The 20611-nt window shown below is 65.1% G+C and overlaps 4 protein-coding genes across 4 annotated transcripts; 2 read left to right on the forward strand and 2 right to left on the reverse strand.

Annotated features, from left to right (window-relative positions):
- Nucleotides 1-38: 38 nt before the first annotated feature.
- CPSF7 (cleavage and polyadenylation specific factor 7) lies at nucleotides 39-11619 on the forward strand. Its single transcript, XM_072865954.1, is given in 12 exon segments — nucleotides 39-93; nucleotides 769-887; nucleotides 5627-5845; nucleotides 6453-6556; nucleotides 6971-7116; nucleotides 8681-8986; nucleotides 8989-9009; nucleotides 9012-9087; nucleotides 9181-9299; nucleotides 9394-9562; nucleotides 9706-9879; nucleotides 10014-11619. Coding segments are annotated over 10 exon segments (1383 nt in total). The 5' UTR covers nucleotides 39-93; nucleotides 769-833; the 3' UTR covers nucleotides 9875-9879; nucleotides 10014-11619.
- A 304-nt stretch (nucleotides 11620-11923) lies between these two features.
- Nucleotides 11924-13391, reverse strand: TMEM216 (transmembrane protein 216). Its single transcript, XM_072865994.1, has 5 exons — nucleotides 13253-13391; nucleotides 12965-13066; nucleotides 12768-12860; nucleotides 12408-12609; nucleotides 11924-12296 (listed from the first exon to the last, which is right to left on the reverse strand). The coding sequence occupies exons 1-5, from the start codon at nucleotides 13263-13265 to the stop codon at nucleotides 12281-12283; spliced, it is 426 nt and encodes a 141-aa protein (XP_072722095.1). The 5' UTR covers nucleotides 13266-13391; the 3' UTR covers nucleotides 11924-12280.
- A 262-nt stretch (nucleotides 13392-13653) lies between these two features.
- Nucleotides 13654-16884, reverse strand: TMEM138 (transmembrane protein 138). The gene is made up of 5 exons (XM_072865990.1): nucleotides 16743-16884; nucleotides 15425-15660; nucleotides 15173-15344; nucleotides 14168-14243; nucleotides 13654-14064 (listed from the first exon to the last, which is right to left on the reverse strand). The coding sequence occupies exons 2-5, from the start codon at nucleotides 15550-15552 to the stop codon at nucleotides 13952-13954; spliced, it is 489 nt and encodes a 162-aa protein (XP_072722091.1). The 5' UTR covers nucleotides 15553-15660; nucleotides 16743-16884; the 3' UTR covers nucleotides 13654-13951.
- On the forward strand, nucleotides 16799-20344 carry CYB561A3 (cytochrome b561 family member A3). Its single transcript, XM_072865982.1, has 6 exons — nucleotides 16799-16956; nucleotides 18455-18660; nucleotides 18726-18934; nucleotides 19006-19160; nucleotides 19425-19581; nucleotides 19723-20344. The coding sequence occupies exons 1-6, from the start codon at nucleotides 16922-16924 to the stop codon at nucleotides 19744-19746; spliced, it is 786 nt and encodes a 261-aa protein (XP_072722083.1). The 5' UTR covers nucleotides 16799-16921; the 3' UTR covers nucleotides 19747-20344.
- Nucleotides 20345-20611: the final 267 nt, after the last annotated feature.

The raw sequence follows: 20611 nt of genomic DNA on the forward strand, positions 1-20611 counted from the left end.
GCGTGACCCGAACCGGAAGGGGTGTGGCGTGGCGCGGCGGCGCTGGCGGTGGCGGTGAGCGCGGTTGGCGCGCGCGCTCGGGGCCTGCTGGCGGTAACGGGCGGGGCCGGGACCGGGACCGGGACCCGCCGCCCTCTCCCCTCGTCCTCGCCCTCCCCTCGTCCTCCCCCTCCCCGGGCCCCGCCGCTCGGCAGGGGCGGGCCGCGCCGGGCCGATATGGCGGTCTCGCCCCCGGTGGCGGCGGAGGCGGGGGGGTGTGGGCCGGGGGTGGCGGCGGCGCTGCCCCGGGAGGGGGCCCAGCCCGAACGGGCGGGGGGAGCGGTAGGGTCCCCCCGGAGACCTCGCCGCTGGGGAGGGGCTGCCCTGGGGGGTTGGTGCCCCTGGGTTTGGGTTAGGGGGTCGGCGGGGCTGCAGGTCCCCGGGGAGGAACGGGACCGGGAATGGCGGCGGGGGGGGTAAGGTTGTGGTTGCCCCCTGAGGGGGTTGTTGCCCCGGGGGTCGCTCAGGTCTGGGGGAAACGGGGTCGCGTTGCCCCCGGGGGTGGCCCTCAGCGGGGTGGGATTGCCCCGGGGCGGGGGGGCTGGCCAGGGGGTGAGGGGCTGCTGCGGCCCCCGGGTGGGTCCGGGCTGAGGCTGTGGGCCCCTCTGGGGGAGTGGCTGGTGGCTGCAGGGAAGGGGGGGCCACAGTCCTATGGAGAGATGTGGGGGGGCATGCAGAGCGGGTCCCCGGTGCCCCGCTGACCCCCTTCCCCTTCTCGCCCCGCTGCAGTGCACCTTTCGTTTTCCTGCTTCACCCCGGTCCCAGCCCGGGTTTCTGCTCCCGTCTCTGGAAATATGTCCGAGGGGGTGGATCTGATCGATATCTACGCCGACGAGGAGTTCAACCAGGTGAGTGGTGCGTCCGGCCGCGGGGCTGGGGCTGCGGATTCCCCTTTTTGGGGGAGAGCATCGTAACCGGCGTCGGCCAACTCGTTAGCGAGGCGATGGAGCGGTTAGCGTGGACGTACCCGCCGGCTGGTGCGGAGGCAGAAGGGGCGGCTGGTGTGAGCGGGAAAGGGTGGTAGAGTGCTGGAGAGTCCCTGTGGGGAGCAGAGGGCTGGGAGCGTTCCTAAATCCCGGCAGCTGCCATCTCAAGCTGGGAATAAAGCATCTTTCTGCGGGTTTCACCAGAAGTTCAACACGTGGTTGGTCACAGAACATCCGGGTAGGTGGAAGGGGAGGCAGGATTAGCACCGGAATATTTACCAGGGCAGTGACGAGCGGGGATCCGAAGGGGATAGTTGCAGCCTTGGTTGGAGAAATGAGAAATCCAAACGGGAAGAAGCAGTGCCAGGGAACTGCACGGTGAGGGGACCCAGAGCACCGAACCTGCGGGACCACCAAGGCTGGGAAGCCGTGGCAGGGACTCGCTGCGGTCGGAGAGGTGCCCGTGTGCCACCTCTCCCACCCCAGGGCTGTCTGGGACTCGCAGGAAGAAACGGCAGAGAAGGGGGATGCGTGTAGCTGTTAGAGCAGCGGATTTTAGAGAGTTTGGGGATCTGGGAGAGCGGGTGTGAACGCGGACGTTCGAAGATTAAAAACGGCCATGGAAAGCCCGTGGAGGAAAGCTGGTCTGCGCTAGAGGGCAAGCTGCGTGAACTGGAAACAAAACACACGGAGGAAGGAATGGCCGTGAGCTCCCAGAGGGCTGAAGAGGAGCTGAGGGCGATAAACCCTTTGTTCTGAGGAGGCGGGAGGTTATCAGGTGAGAATACGCCGTGGGTTAGACCTTCGGGGAAGAGCAGAAATGGTGCTAACTACCTCGGAGCCGAGGGGACTGCGGGGTGCTTTCCAGCTGCTTGGGAAGGCGCAGGAGTTCTCGGCTGAGAGCAGTTGCCTTGGAGAAGGGCAGGGTCCACGCTGGCTGTAACATTGCCAAAATAAGAGGAACCTCACTAGAAAGGTGAGTCGCAAACGTCTGTGCTGCCGGGCTGCCCTGCCCGGACACCCTCTGACTCTAAAATACCGCTTCCTGCATCCTTCCTGAAAAACTCCCAGAATAAACCCGATTCCCCATGTATTAAACTATCTAGTGCTGTGCTGGGACCAAACGGAACTGCTCTGGCTTAGGAATGGCCTCTATTTGTATGTTTTCACGCAATTCGCTTTTAACAGAATCGGGAAATAGGTATACCTGGACTTGGGAGCGGAAAGGAGAGCTGGATCGCTTGCGGAATAAGGATGGAAGGTGCAGATTAAGAAAATGCGTGGAGGTCGCTGGGCTGGAGTTTAGAAGTGCACAGAATAACCAGGAAACTTCATGTACGGCAATTACTCTGAACGCCAAAAGGCAGCGGTGAAAGTGGACGTGGTATCGACTGTCTGGAGAAGAACTGTGAACGTTGGCGGGTGTGAGTTGGAAAGTCTGTAACGTCTCAAAGGACAACTGAGGAACAACAAACAAGTGGGAGGACTTAACAGGAGAACTGCTGCCGCTTCACGGGCGCTCGGCGGAGACGGTCCAGCGCTGCCTGTCCTGCCTGTGCCTGCAGGTAGGATTTCCCGTGAAGGCTCGGCCCCCGGGAAGCCTGGAGCAGGAAGGGTGACAAAAGCAGTGGCTTGAGTTGACGGGGGAAAGTCTGCTGGGGAGCTGAGAGGGTCTTTGATGAGTCTGGCCTGGTCGCGGTCGAGTCTCGGGGATCTTTTGGGAGTAAAGAAGTTAAGCAGTGTTGAGAGGAGGACGGAGCAAGCCTGGCTGCACAGCGGGAAACGGCGTGGAACGATTTAACCAGAGGGTTTGGGGGACAGGACACAAAAGATCTTTGACACGGCCAAGTAGATAGAGGCTTCTTAAAGCTGGAAGTCATTATCAAGGCCGCCGACTCCAGCATCTCGCTCGCCTCGGGCTGTGCGGCGGCAGGAAGAAACCCGGAGTTAATCTGCGCACGATGCCGCGCGTGGGATCAAAGCCTGGTGGGAAGTTGCCTTGGCTGCCCCGTGGTCCCTGCGGCACACCAGGGATGCCAGCGTGGTTCCAAATCCCACAGCACACCTGGTAATTACCGCCAACGGTGCCCGGCTTCATCCCCGTGCACCTCGCAAGGCGTCATGCGTGGGTTCAGAGCGCGTTTGCCGTGTCGGGGTTTGAACGGCAGCGAAGGTGTTAGCTGGTGGGTCGGCGGGTGACGCAAGAAGCCTCTCGCTACCGTCTGTTTTGAGCGATGGTCTGCAAATTCAGTGCGACGGCAAGGGCAGAGAGCAGCAGAGTGGACTGCGAGCGCTTGGGCTGTGAGTACTTCGACACCATCTTCCCATCAGGCTGTTAGTTTTTAAAGGAGAGCGTCGAAAATGGACCGGACCCAGAGGATCTCTAAAAACTCCCAAGCTGAAGCATCCCCTAAGTAGCATAACTGAGGGCTCCCGAGCGATTTCTCCTCTAGCCTCCTATTTTTGTTCTCGACTTTCTGAAACTTTCAGGCAGAAATCTTTCAGCCTTGAGCCGTGTCCAAAGGCGTTTGGTGGGGGTAGGAGTGTGGGAGGCGGATTAAACAAACAGTTGAGCTGTTTTGAGAATGAGTACAAAAATAACTGCTCCCTGTTAAAATTCTTGTAACCTTTTTATCAGCTCTGCAGCTGAAATAGCTGGATGCACAAGTTACAACTTGCCTTAGCAATGGATGTTGCCGTCAAGAAGAGTGTCTGGGGGGAAACGGTTTGATTTTTATATTTCCGTGACCCTTTGAAAGCCGTGTGCTGAGCACCCTTCCCCGTCTCTCCCCTGAGCTCACAAAGGGCCGTGTTGTATGCGTGCAGTCCCCTGACCATCACAGCGTAGGGGATTTAACCACCTCGCGCTACCTCTAGCAGAAGATGTTGTCCAAACTGCCTTTGAAGTCCTGGAATTACAAAATTGGGAGCAGAGCCTCTTGTTTTTTGTGCCGCACAGGACCTGTGCGTTGCTCCCATGGGACAGATACTAACGTAGTAATTTGTAGCATGAAATGATGCTCAAGCGCACGCTGAATCCGGGTGAGCAATTAGTCTGAAGATCTGTAGTAAACACAGCACTCGCTGTACACTCCAAATTAAATATAGCCCGGAACAGAGTGGGAATTGGAAGGCAGATCTAGGACACTTGAGTTCGCAGCTCAGAAGCTTCCTCGGCGGCTGGTTCGTGCCGCGAAAGGCTGCGCTGCTGAGGGGAGACGGCGTGCGTGCATCTGTGTGTGCAGACAGCATGTGGAGCTCCTACCCTGAAGAGGGCTCTGCTGGCCCAAAAATGAGTGAGCTTGCGGTGGCATATCCGAGGCGAGCGGGGTTTGAGGGCGGGTGTGCAACCCCCAGGCTGGACTTGTTGTGAAGCGTGTGCCTGCCAAGGAGCCAGAGGCTCATCCATCGAGGGCGTGTGGTTTCCCGCCACTGAACTCTCGCCCTTGTGCGCTTACAAAAGGTGAGCTGCTTCCTGGTAGCCTCTCGGAGCAGCAAGTTGCATCTTGCCCCGTTGCTCAGGACAGGTGACATCCTAGTGAGCCAGTCCTCTGCTCGCTCGGGGCGCGTGCTGGAGCTCAGCGGAGGAGCGGACGGAAAAACAAAAGGCTTGGAGTTGAAGCTGGAGGGAGGAAAATCAAGCCAGCGCAGGTCGCCAGTGGGGTAAAGCCTCATGGCTCTTGTCTCGTGGAATATTCCTCTCTTTTCCACCTCCCTACATGTAAAACATGCTCCAGGGTTATGTCAAGCATCGCAAAGCAGAGCCTGTTGCCCTGTCTTCAGGGCACCGGTAATCCTCCTTGCTGGGGAAAGAAGATGTCGATCCCGTTGTTGTGGGGCTTGTGTTAATGCTTGGCCAGGCAGAGCGCCGGGCGGCCAGACTGGAGATGTGCGAGAGGGCTCGCTCGGTGCTAATTGCAAGCGAGAGGAGTTTCCACATCGGCCGGGAGGAAGAGCAGACGCTGTGGTGGATTGCATGAGCGAGGGGTGGTTGTAAGCCTGGGGCACGGCGTGTTTTTGCAGGGCAGTGGAGTAGTGGGGAAGAGCAGTGCGGTGCCGAGGGGGGTCTGCTGGGCCGGGGGGAAGCGTGGGGAGTTGTCGTTGCAAAAATGAAGCGCTGAAAGAGGGAGACACCATCAAAGAGACAGTGGAGTGCCACTGAGGGGAGGGGACAGGGCTCCGGGCAAGAGTAGCTGGCTCCTGAGAGATAACAGGCAGCGGATCTGTTTGCCGTGGCTTCGTTCATGGCAGCGATTCACCGCCTTCTACCTGCAAACAGACCCAAGGCAAGTGGTTTGGGTGCTAAAACCTTTGGACTCGGCTTGTGCCGCCTCAAAAGAGCTCGTGTGCGCTGGCTCCCGGTGAATCGGGACGACTGGTTTGCAAACTGTGAAGGAGGCTTCTTAACCTCCAGCTTCGTTCATCCGCAGCCCCCGGCACGGCGGGGCACCGTGAGGTGACTTAAGCATCTCCTGCGGCGGTTGGTGTTTGGCTTCTGCTGGACGGTCACTGCTGGGGGGTGTTGGAGGACTCCAGCAGAACGGGGGGGTCCTCCAGAGCCCCGTTTAGGCTCTTAACAGCCCACAGGTCCCTTTCCGAGCTGCGGTTTCACCCCTGGGGTCTCCCCTCTGTGGAGGTGCTCACAGTGTCTCCCCTCGCAGGACTCTGAGTTCAGTAATGCTGATCAGATGGACCTGTACGACGACGTGTTAGCAGCCAGCTCACAGCCCCCCGAAAGCCGCACCAGCAGCTCGGAGGCACCCCCGGAGATCCGCCAGGAGCCGTCCCCCAAGCCCAACAGCAAATCTCCCGCCATCCTGTACACGTACAGCGGGCTGCGCAACAAGAGAGCCGCCGTCTACGTGGGCAGCTTCTCCTGGGTGAGTGGGATCGCTGCCTGGCTGTGCTTGCCTGCCGAGGGGGTCTCCAAACCACCTGCGTGGGCAGTTTGGGTCTCCTGTGGTGCGTACGCAGCTGAGGGTCCTCCAGAGAAACCCCCGAGGGGCTGCAGGGCTCTTTGGGGGTGCTGTTTGTCCTCGATCCATGCTGACCCAGTGTCCCAAGGTGGGTCGTGAGCTGGGTTTGACCTTGTGATCCTCAGGGAAAAGGAATTTGTAGCCTCGAGGGGCTTCAGATCCAGTCTGGGGCGAGTGACCAGCAGCTGCAAGTGCCTCCCTCGCACCAGCCGCTGCCCCCGCCTGGCTCTGCCTTCTTGGGGGCCACACGGGCGAGTCCCCTTCTCCTGTTGACGGATACGGGGACGGTTCTGGGGAGGCGTTGTCTTGTCCAGAGAACAGACACACCTCTGGTAGCCGTGCCTGGGGTCTTTTTCAGACTCAAGGTTGATTTTTAAACTCCCCGTAGGGTGTCTGTAGTCAAGTGTCCTGCTCCAGCCCCCTGAGCGCTGAGCCTGGGTTAGCTGGGGGGGCACTGGGGCCTGCGAAGGGCTGCGTGAGCTGACACCGGCCTCTCCCCTCTTCCCCTCAGTGGACGACTGACCAGCAGCTGATCCAAACCATCCGCTCGGTTGGTGTCTACGACGTAGTGGAGCTGAAATTTGCAGAGAACCGAGCCAATGGCCAGTCGAAAGGGTGAGAGCTGAGGAGGACATGGGGGAAGGGACTCGATGATCTTAAAGGTCTTTTCCGAACTTTGCGATTCTGTGAATGGGGGAGCCAGGCCCTCGTGGCCACGTCCTCTGTGTTGAGGGAAGTGAGGGGGGCAGCTGGTGCTTTTCCTGGCTGGCACGGGTGAGGCACAGCCTGCCTGAGGCTGGGATGGTAAAGCGGAGACTCCCAAACAGCGTGGGATGGGGATGGGGGGGGTCGTATAACACCAGGCTGGGTTCAGCTGCCAGGGAAGGCAGCGGGAGTTGTTCCTGGGTGGTCTCTGCCAGCGAGGACGGATGGAGCCCCGTGGGGTTTGGCAGGGGGTCTCTACCCCCTACCAGGGGGTGAACCGCTTGGGGCTGGCTCTTGCTAGCTGACCGCCGGGCTTTCCCGCAGGTACGCAGAGGTGGTGGTCGCCTCTGAGAACTCGGTCCACAAACTCCTGGAGCTCCTGCCCGGCAAAATCCTCAACGGGGACAAGGTGGAGGTGAGGCTGGCAACCCGGCAGAACCTGTCACAGTTCGAGGCGCAGGCTCGCAAACGTGAGTGAGGCAAAGGCACGCCGCGGGTGGGAGGCCTCCGTGCTGCGCGGAGCCCCGCAGATCCCCAGCAGAGCTGTCAGGCCGAGCCCACTGAGACCTTGGGGTGGGGGGGACACTGCCAGGAGTCTCTGGGGGTTGTTTCCTGTTGCTGCTGAGTCTGATTAGATCCTGACCCGAGTCTTTATGATCCCCTTTTAGGTGCTCACACACTGCGAAGATCCCTCGTAGCCTCCTCCTCCTCCTCTCCAAACTGAATGGGCTTAAGCTCTTCAGCCTATCAACATAGCTAAGACCCTCCATATCTATTAGTAGCTCTTCTCTGGATCTCCTCCAGAATTTGTCCATCCCTGCGGAGGTAAGGTGCCCAACACTGGACACAGTATTCCAGCTGGGGCCTGGCCGTGGGCTTTCTACAATGGCAATAGGTGGTCCTCGCCTCACTCCGCAGCGATGTGACGCCCCAGCCCCGTGCCGGGGGGCTCTGCGGAGCCGCAGGGACCGTCTTGGCAGGAGCGTGTATGAGGAGGTCTTGGCCAGCTGTGGTCATTGTAGATCCCGTGGCTCGTTTCACGCAAGGAAAGCCCTTCTTTCTAAGCGCCCTGGCCGAGTTGCAGTGGGGTAGCTGTGACCTTCGCACCCTCCCTTCAGCTCCAGTGCCCGCGGTGATCCGTTGCTTGGCAGAGCCATGTGCTATTAGACCGCGTCCCGACCTGCCCTCACGTTTCGGTGGAGCAGGGCGTGTTCCCTTCTCCCACGCCTCGCCGGGCACGGGGAGGCTGAGTTTCGGCTTGCCCCCGGGGGCCTTGCCACCGGCACGGCTGAGCTCATGTGAACCTTTGCCGCTGGCTCGGCAGCGCCGGCGCCCAAACGGTGCTCTGCTTGACGGCTGTCAGAGTGGCAAGGCCCGGCGGGGAGCCGTGGCTCCCCCGAGGGGCTCGGGCAGAGGCAGCGTCCTCAGTCGTACCTCTCCTGTCTCATCCTCGAAGCCTCTTTGGACGCAGCAGGGGCTCCCGTCCATCTCTTTGAGGGCAGCCGGGCACTGAGTTTTCCTTCCTCCAGCAGCTCCGTTGCTGTCGGCACTTGGGTTCTGTCCCCTCGTGTTCCTCCACGCTCAGGCCTTTCTGAGCCCGTGTGCGGATCACAGGTTCTCTGGGTCATTTAATGTCTTCAGGGACTCGGGACCCAGCGACCTCTCTGCTGGGGACCTCTCGCCATTTCTTGTGGCTTTTCGCTTCTGTCCCTGTAACCTGCTTGCTCGGCAGCTTCTGCAGAGCCGCGCTGGCCGAGAGCGAGCGTCCCCGGGGCGCTGTGCGGGCAGCCGGGGTCTTGCTGGAGAGCTGGTACCCTCTTCGAGGCACGTGGAAATGGAGGCTACGTTTGGCTGGCTGGATCTTTCTCTGGGCACCTTGAGCTCTCCCGAGGCCGGACCTCACGGGGCTGCGGGAGAGGACGGTCCTCGCGCTGGTCGCCGCGGGTGGGGAGGAAGAGGAGGAGGAGGAGGAGGTCTCCGAGACCTGGAGGTCCTCCGGCCGTGACTCATGGCTCTTTCCTGTACCGCTTGCAGGCGTGCCGCCGAGGGCCCACTCCCGGGACTCTGTGGACTCGGTGGACGGCCGTGCCACGCCGACGGAGAATGCCTTGCCGCCTGCCCGCGTGGAGAAACCCCCTTCTGTCCTGCCTTTTTTCAACCGCCCCCCTGCTGCCCTGCCCCTCATGGGGCTGCCCCCGCCACCGATGCCACCCCCGCCACCCCTCTCCTCCGGCTTCGGCGTCCCCCCGCCCCCGCCCGGCATCCACTACCAGCATCTCATGCCCCCGCCGCCTCGACTGCCCCCCCACCTGGCTGTGCCGCCCCCGGGGGCTGTGCCCCCGCCCTGCACCTCAACCCCGCCTTCTTCCCCCACCCAACGCCGCCCTGGGTCCTCCACCGGACACCTACGGCAAGGCCATGGCTCCCTACAACCACAGCAGGTGAGACGGGGCGGAGGGGGGGGGCTGCGTGCCGCTCGGTACCGAATTGGAGGGGGGGGGCTACGCTGACCCCCACGTGTGCCTCCTGTGCAGCCGGGAGCTCGGCCCGCCGCCTCCCCCCGTGAGCGAAGTGGAGTTTGAGGAGATCATGAACAGGAACCGGGCGATCTCCAGCAGCGCCATTTCCAAGGCAGTGTCCGGCGCCAGCGCAGGTAACGGTGCCCGTGACCCCGCACCCCCGTGTCCCCCCGTCCCGTCCCGTCCCGCAGCAGGTCGGCATCCCTCAGCCCTGCTCCGCTCCCCCAGGCGATTACAGCGATGCCATCGAGACCCTCCTCACCGCCATCGCTGTCATCAAGCAGTCCCGCGTCGCCAATGACGAGCGGTGCCGCGTCCTCCTCTCGTCCCTCAAAGACTGTCTGCACGGCATCGAAGCCAAGTCCTACAGCACGGGCGCCAGCAGCAGCTCCTCCAGGTACCCACGGCTCCGGGGCTTGGAGCCGCACGGGGGTGGCTTTGTTGCACCCCGTCTTGGGGCTTTGCTCACCAGCTCTGTCCCCAGAAGCCCGGTGAAATCCTCCCCAGAGGCGACCGAAAGCTTTTTCTTCTTTCCCCCAGGAAAAGACACCGATCTCGGGAGCGTTCTCCCAGCCGGTCCCGCGAAAGCAGCCGGCGACACCGGGACCTGCTCCACAGCGAGGATCGGCACGACGACTATTTCCAGGAGCGGAACCGGGAGCACGAGCGACATCGGGACAGGGACAGAGAGAGGGACCGGCACCACTGAGACAGGTGAGCTGGTGCCAGGGCGCTGCCGCACGTGCCGCGCCGTGGTGTGGGGTCTTGGGGCTCCTCCTCGAGAGGGCCGAGGCGGTGGGAAGGGTGCTCGGCATTGCTCTGACCGCTCTTCTCATCTCTCCCCACAGGAGTTTGGCAGTAAGTGGTTTTTAATGGACTCGTATCTCCTCACCTCGACCAGGACTACGTGACCGAGGCCGCTCGACACCCCCCCCGCCCCTTCCCCGCCACCCCCAGCTCTCTCCGGGTGCCCGAGGAAAGCCGTGCCGCACCCCGGCAGGACTCCCACCGACACCTCGTGGCCTTGGGGCCTGAGCCCTTGCCTGCGCTCACCGCTACTGCTGCTTCCCGGGGAGAGGTGGGGAGCCAGGGAACGCCTGTGCCCAGGCCGCCCTGCTCCGCTCCGTGGACACTCGGACCCAAAGAGAAATGGTGCTTTTTTTCCATGGAGGGAGGTTTGTGAGCCCTTTCCTCTCCGGGGGTGACTGGAGGGGATGGACCCCTCCCCGTGCCGTGCGGCGCAGGGGCTTGGAGGTGCGCGGCTCCCCACCCCGTGCCTGGGTTCGCTGGAAGCGGTTACGGGGTCTTTTCCACCACGTACCATCCCTTCGCCTCGTCTGGGGACACTCCTGTCCCCATCGCCCCAGCAGTCCCAGCGCGGGCCCCCCATCCCGCGGGACGCTGCGCCACGCTCCTGCTTTCCCCCCTCTGACGGAGGGGAAGCGTGGCCGATCCCCTCTACGGGCCCGCTCTCCCCCCTCGCCCTCTCCGCTCTGCCTGGGAGCAGCATGCTGGTGGGGGGGGGCTGGAGCTGGGCCGGGGGTCGCCCACTCCCTCTGCCCCACCGTTCCCTGCCGGCTCGCCGCAGCGGCGTTGCCACCTCCGCGCTCATCTCCCACACGGCAGCTCCGGCTGCCGAGCGCCGGCGGGGCCCTGCGCGGAGCTGGCCTCTCCCACAGCGCTTTCCTTGTTTTAGAGGAAGCGGAGGAGGCAGAGCGCAGCAGGGCAGGCTGCGACCCCTGCCCCGTCCGGCTGCCCTCGGGGAGCGCCGTGGGTGCTGGGGGCTCTCCCTTGCTGTGTCCCCGCGTCCCCCGGCCGCCCTTTCCTAACAGGCGGTTCCGTGCGCGGTAGTGACCCGGCTGCGCCGCGCAGGCTGGGACGGGGATGCCGGGGACGCGGCGAGGGGGTCCGTGCACTGCGCAGCGGACAGCCAGGCAGGAGCCCCCCAGCCTCGCGCCCATCGGGGCTTGCGGGGTCCCGCTCGGGTCCCTCTGGCAGGAGGGGGAGAGCCCAGGAGGGTCGGGGTGAGCTGAGGAGACACAGGGTGACTTCCAGGGCGGGTGCCAGCCCCCAGGGCTGCTGGCCGGGCAAGCGTCGCCCTCTGAACTGTTGCTGGACAGGAGAAACCCGGCTCCGGAGGTCTTTTTAGGTTGAAATGACACACAAACAAACAAACAAACAAAACCCCACCAAACCCATCTTGTAAAGTACCATGAGGTGCCAGCTTAGCGGGTGAGTGCCGGGGGGGGGGAAGCGCTCGGTGGGAGAGTTCCGTTTTTTACTTAACGACACAAATTTTTAGTTTCTTTCCAAATAGTGGGGAAAAGTGCAGAGCAAACCCCTATTAACCACCCAGCGAGGCGCTGCCCCTCCTGCTCGCAGTGACTAGATTTGTTTGTCTTTCTGATAGGTTGGAAATTGTGTAATAAACTTGATGACATTGTCAATCTTTTATACGGCGCTGTAGGGCTCTTCTGTCGCGTTTCCTCCCTACGAGACGGTCTTTTAGGTAACGGGTGGGAGTGTTTTAGGGTCACAGTGTGGGAGGGAAGAGCGGCGCTTGGGGGGTATTAGTGCCTCTGCCTGCTGTCCCTGACCCTCGCCATCCTCCGACACCCCTGAGGGGCTCCTGTACCCCCCAGGCCGGCTCAGGGCAGCACTGTGGGGCAGCAGTGCGGTGCTGGAAGCTCCTGAGCGCTTCACGCCCAGCCCGCTGCCCCAGGGGAAACCACGTGCCCAGGCACCAGCTAAAAATAAATATTTATTGGAAAATAGTGAATTATTCTGAGAAGGCAGTAGAAAAAAAAAAAAAAATTCTCCGTACCTCCAACTACTCTGCCTGTCACAAGCCCTGGGGGCCGCATCCCGGGTGACAGCAGGTGGGGTGCTGCCCGGCGGGTCGCTCACGCGTGCTGCGGGCGAAGCGGAGAGCAGGCAGGGTGGAGATCTCCCCTACCTGGGGCTGCCTGCGGGCAGGGGCTGCCTGCTGGCACCGGCGTGGGCCTGGCCCGGTGCTGCAGGCTGGGAGGTGGAGCCGGCACCAGGGCCGCTGGCTCCCTGCCGCCTCGCGTACCTGTGCCGCTCCGCGCCTGCTCCTTTGGCGTGGCGTGGAGTCTCAGTACAAATCCACGCTGCAAAGAAGGAAAGGGGGACGTGTCGGCGCCAAACCGGCCTGGCAGCTCACCGTGCCGGCTCCTGCGGCATTACCCAGCTCCCCGCACGGCATGGACGGGCAGCGGTACCTGGAGAAGGAGACCAGCGCGAGGATGCCCAGCAGCAGCTCCACGGCGTAGAAGAGCAGGAGGATGGCGTTGAGGATGGCTTCCAGGCGCAGGGCGTAGGTCTGCAGCAGCAGGTAATAGGCCGCCATCACAGCCGCTGGGACGGTCAGGGCCAGGCTGATGGAGAGCGGCACCTTCCGCTGGCACAGGTTGCCCTTGGACCCTGCGGGGCAGGCGGTTAGGGGGGGGTCCCCCGCAGGGACTTTGCGCTGCAGGGGGATGGGACAGTAAACGGCACCACCGCGGTCCCAGCTCTGCCCCAGCAGTTCCTGGGGGGGGCCAGGGGATGCCGCCCCCGCCCCGCTTGTCCCCAGGACTTACCGAAGAAGATGCGGGTGGCCTCAGTGCCAAGGTAGAGGAAGAGCAGCACCACGTCCAGCACCAGGTTGGTGAAGGGGTACGGCAGCAGCAGCACTGCGAGCACAGCCACCGCTGCCCTCAGGGCCTGCACCGGCAGCCTGCCCCGGGCCTCGGGGCAGGGGGCTGCTGCCCTGGGGGGGCCGGGGTGGGGGGCTTACCCTTGTACACGAAGATGAAGGCTTCCAGGAGGAAGTAGGTAGCGCTGTACCACCCGTTGAGGAAAAGCAGGACCTGCAGCGGTGCCGAGGAGCGCTGGCGGCCTGTGGGCGCAAGGCGGCCATGGGTGGGGGCGGCACGGCCCGGCCCCAGCCCCGCTCCCCGCCCCGCTTGAACCCCGCTCCCGGCCCGGTCCAGGCCCCGCTGCGCCTTGGCCCGCTCCCCGTCTCCCCCGAGGCCCCGCTGCCCCCCGGTCCTGGCCCCGCTGCCCGTGGCGGCCCCGCACTCACTCCTGGGCGCCATCTTCCATCTCCATGGCAACCGCCGCCGCCGCCCTCGCTCCCGGGAGCGCTGGGCGGGAAGGAGCCCGGCCGCTCTCTCCGCCCTCTCTATGGCCCAGGAGGACTGGGCCGCTGAGCCCCGGGTTCGAGTCCCGCGCCCGGCCGAGGGACTGCGGGGCCGGGCGGGCGGGGAGCCGCGGCCGTTCTCCGGTTCTGCCCCCGTTCCGCCGTTGGGCCGACCGCCTCACGCTGCAAGGTGGGAACACCCCCGTTCTGTGGCTGCAAGAGCAGCGCTGAGCTGGCCGGGGCGGGGGTAAGGTGTGGGTAAGGCTGCCAGGATGGCAGCTGCCGTCACCGGGAGGAAGGGAAGAGCCAGGGGGGCCCGGGGTGCGCAGACACCAGGCAGCCACTGGAAAACGCCGCTAATTTATTTCTTTACTGTTTACAAAAACACTCAAGTCCCAACAGAGGCTGTGGCGTCGGGACGGACCTTCCCACCGCACAGCCGGGACGCACCGTGAGCCCCCCACCAACTCCCGGCATCCGCACAAGCTGTGCCAGCGCCGGTGGAAGGGCTGGTCCCCGGCAGGAAGGTGGCTGCGCCCGAGCCGTCTCCAACGGGGGGCCCGTGAGGTGCAGAGAGATGGCGGGGGCTGCCGGGGAGCCGAGGGGAGAGACGGTGGGTGGCCCGGAGCCCGAGGGGAGCCATCAGCCACGGAACTGCGCAAACTCCTTGCGCAGCCAGAGTGAGTCCTGGTAGAAGAGGGGATCGCCCAGGTGCACCGCCGTCCTCTTGTAGAAGTAACAGTAGAGCACGGCCGCTGCGGGAGGGAGGAGGGTGAGGGTGGGTCCCCACCTTCACCCCCACAGGCTCCCCAAAAGGGGCAGGACCCCACCAGGAACCCTGTGACCACGAGCCCTTACCCAGCCGCTGGAAAACAAAAAGGGTCTGCAGGCCTTCGGTCCACACGAAGCGACTGGAGTCCCGCCACCGCAGGTTCTGAGGCAGACAGACAGACAGACAGACAGGAGGCAGGAATAACCCCTGCGTTAGTTTGGGGGCAGCACCCCGCGCCTCTGGCTCCCTCAGCCCCGTGTGCTGCCAGCTCCGAGGCTGCGCACGGGCCAGGGGCGACGCTGTCGGCCGGGGGAGCAGCCCCCCACCCCGAAGGTTAAGCAGCTCAGGGGATTAGGCCAGCGAGCCGGGCCCTATTCTAGCTTCAGACTTCAGATCCTTGCCAATCCCCGTCAATCCCCTGCCCGGATGGCGTGGGCAGCACCGGTGCGGCTGCCTGCTCGGGCATCCCGGCCCAGCTCGAAGCGCTACCCCTGCCCCGGGACAGCGGGGTGGGGACGGACCCTCGCTCAGAGGCTGGAGGGGAGGGGACGAGAACCCGATGGAGGAGGGTGCTGAGGGGCTGAGCAGGGCGTGTGGGCTGCTTCTTCGGGGGCTGATGGCTGGGGCAGGGGACAGGAGGGAGTTTAGTTGGGGGAGAAAAGGGGAAAATGCTGCCTGGACAGAGCCAGGACCCCTGACAGCCCTCGGCGCTGCTTGATGCCAGCGGGGAGGGGACTGTCCCCAGGCTCCGAGCGCTGGCGTTTGCTGGGGATTAATCCCAGGTAAACCAGGAGTTGCTGTCACCGACTTCAGCGGGGATTACCCCAGCACGGGCTTCTGTGCCAGCGCAGAGCTGGAGCTGCTGGTCTTCCCCTGGGGAAAGAGGATTTTCCAGCAGGTCACGGCCCTTAGGGCAGGGGCTGGGATGGGGCAGCTCCCTTCCAGCCCAATGCCTGCGGCGGGGTCGTGCAGGGAATCGCAGGGGGACACCGAACTGACCCTGCAGTTTGGTAGAACGTGGCCTTCCCCCGTGCCGCCTGCGCTGCCTGCCCTTGGGAGGAGCCGGCAGCCCTGAGCCCGCCCCAGCCTACCATAACCCAGACGTGGAAGGAGATGCTGAGCGCCAGGTAGGCTGCCGAAAGCAAGATGGTCCCCTTGAACTTGTGGAAGAGGAGATTGACCAGCCCGGCCTGGAAGACGAAGGTGTTGAAGAACATGAGGAAGATGATGATGACGTTGAATAGAATAGCGATGTCCTGGATGCTGCAAGGAGAAGAGAGACGTGGTGAGACCCCAGCCCTCCTGCCCCACCGCCCTACCCGCTACACCCGCCTGGCACTCACATGAAGAGGACGAGCTGGACGGCGGGGGCCGTGCGGAGCAGCTCCGAGAAGGAGTTGACGAAGAGGTCGTAGAAAAGCAGGAGGAACTGCAGGAACAGCACCAGGCTGTAGTTGCTGGTTTGAAGCATCTTCCTTCTCTGGGGATTGAGGCCCTCAGCCCCGGCATCCCCAGCGGCAGAGCCAGCTCATGGTCCGGAGCCGAGGGGCTCAGCGTCGCCTCTCCTTACAGCCGGGACCTGGAGGGAGAGCGGAGGTTTTGTTTGGCAGGGTGGGACGCACCCCCCCTGCACCTCGCAAACCTCTTCTGCCAGGAAACCCAAAGAAAGGTCAAACCAACGGCAGCTCCTGCCAGTTCCTAGCACTCCGATGCAGAGCCGTGCTCTGCCCCTGGGCTGTAGGCTGGGCTCTCGCGAATAAGCTGTCTCCCCTCTCTTCTCCCCACGCAGCGGGCTCAGGTTCGGTGTCCCGCTCCCACCCTCCTGCCCTCCCAGCCGCCCCGACCTCAAGAAACAGACGGGAAGAAATTCAAGGACGAGGGAGACGTGCGAGTCCCAGGGAGCAGCGTCCAGGCAGGTTATTCACACCTCTCCCCCTGGACAAACCCTAAAGCTGCCGCCAGCTCCGTGGGCAGTGCTGAGCAGGCCACGCTACGGGGGCAGGTTTGGGCACGCCGTGTCCCAGCATCGCTCTCCTTCGCCCCACCCCAGGACCGCGCACCCCGCCTGGGGCAGCTGGTCAGAGAGGGGACGAGGACGCAGCGAGGGAGCGGGGCTGTCTGGGGACGAGCGAGGAGGCACAGCCCTCCTGCCCGCTTCTCCCACCGCTGACAGCCGGCCCGGGCCCTGCGTTGCCTGGGGACAGCGGCACGACAGCGCGGGGGACGGAGGGACGTGACACGGAGGGAGGTAAGGTGGTGCTCGGAGGGATGGGGGGGGTCCAGGAGAACGGGGGGTCCCCCGTGTCCTGCCCGCACTGAGGCCTTCCACAGGGCTGGACATGGCGGGGGAAAGCGGGCAGCTCCCCGCACCCCCAGGTCCCATGCCACCCGCACCCCCCTTCACACAGCCATCACGCAGACGTCCCCTCCGTGCGTGGCCCCCGGGTCCCCTCTTGTGTCCCCACGCAGCCCCCCGCTTTCCCCCCTGGCCCCAGTCCCTAAGTAGGCCGCCGTGCCTCCCGCCCCCGGGGCCGCTCCCCCGGCTCTCGCCCCCGTCCCTCCCTCCCGGTGCTCAGGCAATGCGCGGTGTCCGGGGCCGCGGGTGCCGGTGGTCCCCGCCGTATCCCACCCTCCGCACCCCGGGACCGGCCGAGCGCTGACCTGCGGCCGCCATCTTCCGTCTCCACAGCAACGGCGCAGCCACCGAGGCGGGGGCGGAAGCGCGCGGCTGGAGGAGCCGCGCAGGGGCCGCTCTGGCCGCCGCTCTCGCTGGCCGCCGGCCCGGGCGCGTTGGGCGGGAGCCACCACCGAGGCGAGCGGCCAGAGCGGCGCCGTCCAACATGGAGGCGGCCGACGGGCGGCGGGCGGGGCTGAGGTACGGCCCCGGGACCAGGCCGGGCCCCGCGTCTCCGGGGCCGGGGGAGCTGTGGGGTCGGCTCCGTGTTCCCAGGGCCGGGAGGAGCCGCGGGGCCCTGTGTTCCGGGTTCGTGGGAGCCTCGGGGCCGGGCCCCGTGTCCCCAGGCCCGGGGGAAGCCGTAGGGCCGGGCCCCATGTCCCCGGCGTTGTGGGAGCCGTGGTGCCAGGCCCTGTGTCACCAGGCCTGGGGGAGCTGCGGAGCCCCAGATGTGGGGGAGCCGTGGGGCCAGACCCCACGTCCCCAGGCTTTGGGGGAGCCATGGGGCCAGGCCCAGGGGAGCCGTGGGGCCCAGGCTTTGGGGGAACCGTGGGGCCAGGCCCAGGGCAGCTGTGGGGCCCAGGCTTTGGGGGAGCCGTGGGACCAGGCCCCACGTCCCCAGGCTTTGGGAGAGCCGTGGGGCCAGGCCCAGGGGAGCCGTGGGGCCGCTCAGCGCCGTGGCAGGCATTGCAAGGCCTCGGAGCAAGTGGGTGGCTGAACTCGTGATCACCGTGCTGTGCCGGGGCCGTGTCCCACCCACCTCCTGCCTCACGGTCCCGTGGGGCGGCTGATCTGTGAGGGGGGACAGGGCCACCCCCCGCCCCGGGAGGAGACATAAATATCGATTTCTGGAGGCAGATGCAAATCACCAGGCAAATGAGCGCAGCCCTGCTCCTGCCAGTCACCTTGCTCGCCCCGTGGGCTGAGGGCAGCACCGAGGGCAGGGCCCTGCCAGTCCCACTGCCCAGCCCAGGCAGGGTTTGGGGCTGTTGCCCAGGGGTGTCCCGTCCCCCCCCCGACCCCAGTGGAGCAGGTGGGGTGAGGGCTGGCCCAGAGCAGGCAGGAGGGAGTGGAGGTACTGGGGCTGCCGGGGTCTGAGTCAGGGGAGTACAGGGGTGCGTCTTCACACCCAACTGGGGTGAGCCCGGTGCGGTGGCTGCGGCCGGAGGGGTACAAGGTGCGGGGGGTTGTGAGGGAGCGCAGGTGCCAGTGGGGAGGTGGAAGGGGGGCCAGGGTGCAGGTTTGAGGGTGCTGGAGGGATGGAGAGAGTATACGTGTGAGAGGGAGAGAGATCAGATCAGTGGGTTCTTGGGGACAACGTAGGGGGGCTGTGGGTGCTGGGGGACCTGTGGGGGGGGGTGCAGGGTTACAGGAGACACCTGGACCCCCCCTGCAGGGCCCTTGCTGCTGTTCCCTGGGTATGGCGCTGGGGTGCAGTGTGCCGAGGCAGCATGGTGGGGTGCTTCCCAGGGACCTGGCTCTGCAGGGGCCGGTTTCGCCCTGCATGTCCCTAGCTGGCCGGCTCCAGCCCTGGCATCCTTCGCTGGCCAGGCAGCAGCTGGTCCAGAGCCGCCCCTCCTCAGGGTGCCTGGTTCCCCTTTCAGTCTGGCTCCTCCCTGGGGGTGTCTGCACGCAGGCGAGAGCCGGTGCAGGCAGAGAGCCCCAGCGGAGGCTGAGCAGGCACCTCGTTCTCCCCCAGGCACCACCATCCCGTTGCAGAGATGCTGGATCTGCCCTTCCTGCCCTTCTGCGTTCTCCTGGGCGGCCTGGGCTTCGTGTGCGTGGCCTTCGTGAGCGCCTGGTGCCAGCACTGGCGCGGCGGCTTTGCCTTGGACGGCAGCACCCGGACGTTCAACTGGCACCCGGTGTTGATGGTGACAGGCATGGTGGTGCTGTATGGCGCAGGTGAGTGGGGCGTGCGGGGCGGCGTGACCCCGGCACGGCTCCTGCCTGACCCTCTCGCCCAACAGCGGCCCTGGTGTACCGCCTGCCCCCCGCCTGGAGCGGCCCCAAGCTCCCCTGGAAGGTGCTGCACGGTGCCCTGGCCCTGGCAGCCTTCAGCCTGGCCGTGCTGGGGCTGGCGGCCGTCTTTCGCTTCCACAACGACCACGGGACGCCCAACATGTACTCGCTGCACAGCTGGCTGGGGCTGGCTACCATACTGCTCTTCTCCTGCCAGGTGGGTGCTGCCCCGGCCCCCCTGCACCCCGGCCCCCCCGTGCCCCTGGATCTCACCTTCCTTCCCTGTAGTGGCTGGCTGGCTTCAGCGCCTTCCTGCTGCCCTGGGCTCCTGCCTGGCTCCGTGCCCTCTACAAGCCCGTCCACATCTTCTTCGGCTCCACCATCCTCATGCTGTCCGTGGCCTCGTGCGTGTCGGGCATCAACGAGAAGCTCTTCTTCAGCCTGTGAGCATTGCGGCGGGCGTGGGGAGACCCCTTGCAGGGAGGGAGGCTCGGGGTGGGGTTTGTTGGGGCTGTTCGTTGTCTCTTGGGGCCAGAAGGGACATGGAGTGAAAGCGAGCGCGGGGCAGCGAAGGGAAGTGAGCAATTCCCCCCTCAGGTGCGTGGTTAACCTGTGCAGCTCCCTGCTGCCGGGTGGGTACAGGGTTGCGTGGGCTTAGGGGAAGGCCGGGCACATCCAGGAAAGCTCTTGGCCCCTCTTCTCCCAAGGAAGAACGGGACGACAGAGTACAAGCGCCTGCCCGCGGAGGCTGTCTTTGCCAACACGCTGGGGCTCTTGATCGTCCTCTTTGGGGTGCTGGTGCTGGGCGCCCTGGCCAGGCCAAGCTGGAAGCGCCCCGACGCCGACTCCCCGGACTCTCACCAGGTACCAGCTCCGCTGCGGAGGCCTGCCGGGTCACAGGGTGGATTTGGGGAGCTGAGCTGGGGGAGCTGCCTCCCCCCGCAGCCCCGGCTGGCCCGGGTAGGGGGGGCGCAGGCACCGGGCTCGCTGACGCTCTCCCCACAGCCCCTGCTCACGGCCGAGCGCTGACACCTGCGCAGCAGCCCCGTCACTCCCCTGCCTGCCCTGCTCTCGGCCTGTCGCCTTGCCCTCGCCGGGGCTCCCGCTGCCTGCACCTGACTCTCATCTGCCCACGGGAGGAAGGGGCTCAGCTCCCTCACAGCAGAGATGGCGCCGCGGTGAGGACATCTCTTTGCCTCTTTTGTGGCCTGGCACTGGCGTGATGCTCCCGCCTGCGTCCTCGGGCCTCTGCTTGCCAGTTCCTGCTGGGTCCAGCTGGCCCCTTGCGCCTGGATCTCGGTCCATGCCAAACTGGCTGCCCTCGAGCCCTCCCCGGACCCCGCAGTGCCATCGCTCAACGCAGCGGCTGGAGCTGTCAGAGCCTCGTCGGATCAGAAGCCGCCGGAGGAGCACCCCTGTGCCTGGCAGCGCTGCCGCCCCCGCCCCGGGACCATCTCCTGTGCGAGGGGGTGCAGCTTGGGGTAGCGGAGATAGAGGGGACCCTCGCACCGTGCCTTGCCCTTCATCGGGCTGCCTGTGCCTCTTCCTCCACCCGGCGGGTGCGGGACTAGCCGAGCAGCCTTCCTGGGGCCCTCGTTGGACGCGGAATAAACCGCTGGCTTCCGCAGCGTTCCTGCACCTGCATCCTTGGGTACAAGGGCGGCCCCAGCAGCTGGGGCAGGAAAGGTGGGTGCCCGGGGAGCAGATCCCGGTGCCGGCCGAGCCCAGGCCCTTGCCCCAGCTTGGGGCCACCCTGTGCTGCAGGACAGGCTCTGCCCCATCCCTGGTTCCTTGTCCCTTTCCCCGAGTCTCCTCCAGGCCCCGTGCTTAGGGCCATGTGAGCCCTGTGGTTTCCCCTCTCAGCACCCGGTGGGGAGGGCTCGTGGCCAGCCTG

This window comes from Ciconia boyciana, chromosome 6, assembly GCF_034638445.1.
Source record: "Ciconia boyciana chromosome 6, ASM3463844v1, whole genome shotgun sequence".
In the NCBI taxonomy this organism is placed as follows: Eukaryota; Metazoa; Chordata; class Aves; order Ciconiiformes; family Ciconiidae; genus Ciconia; species Ciconia boyciana.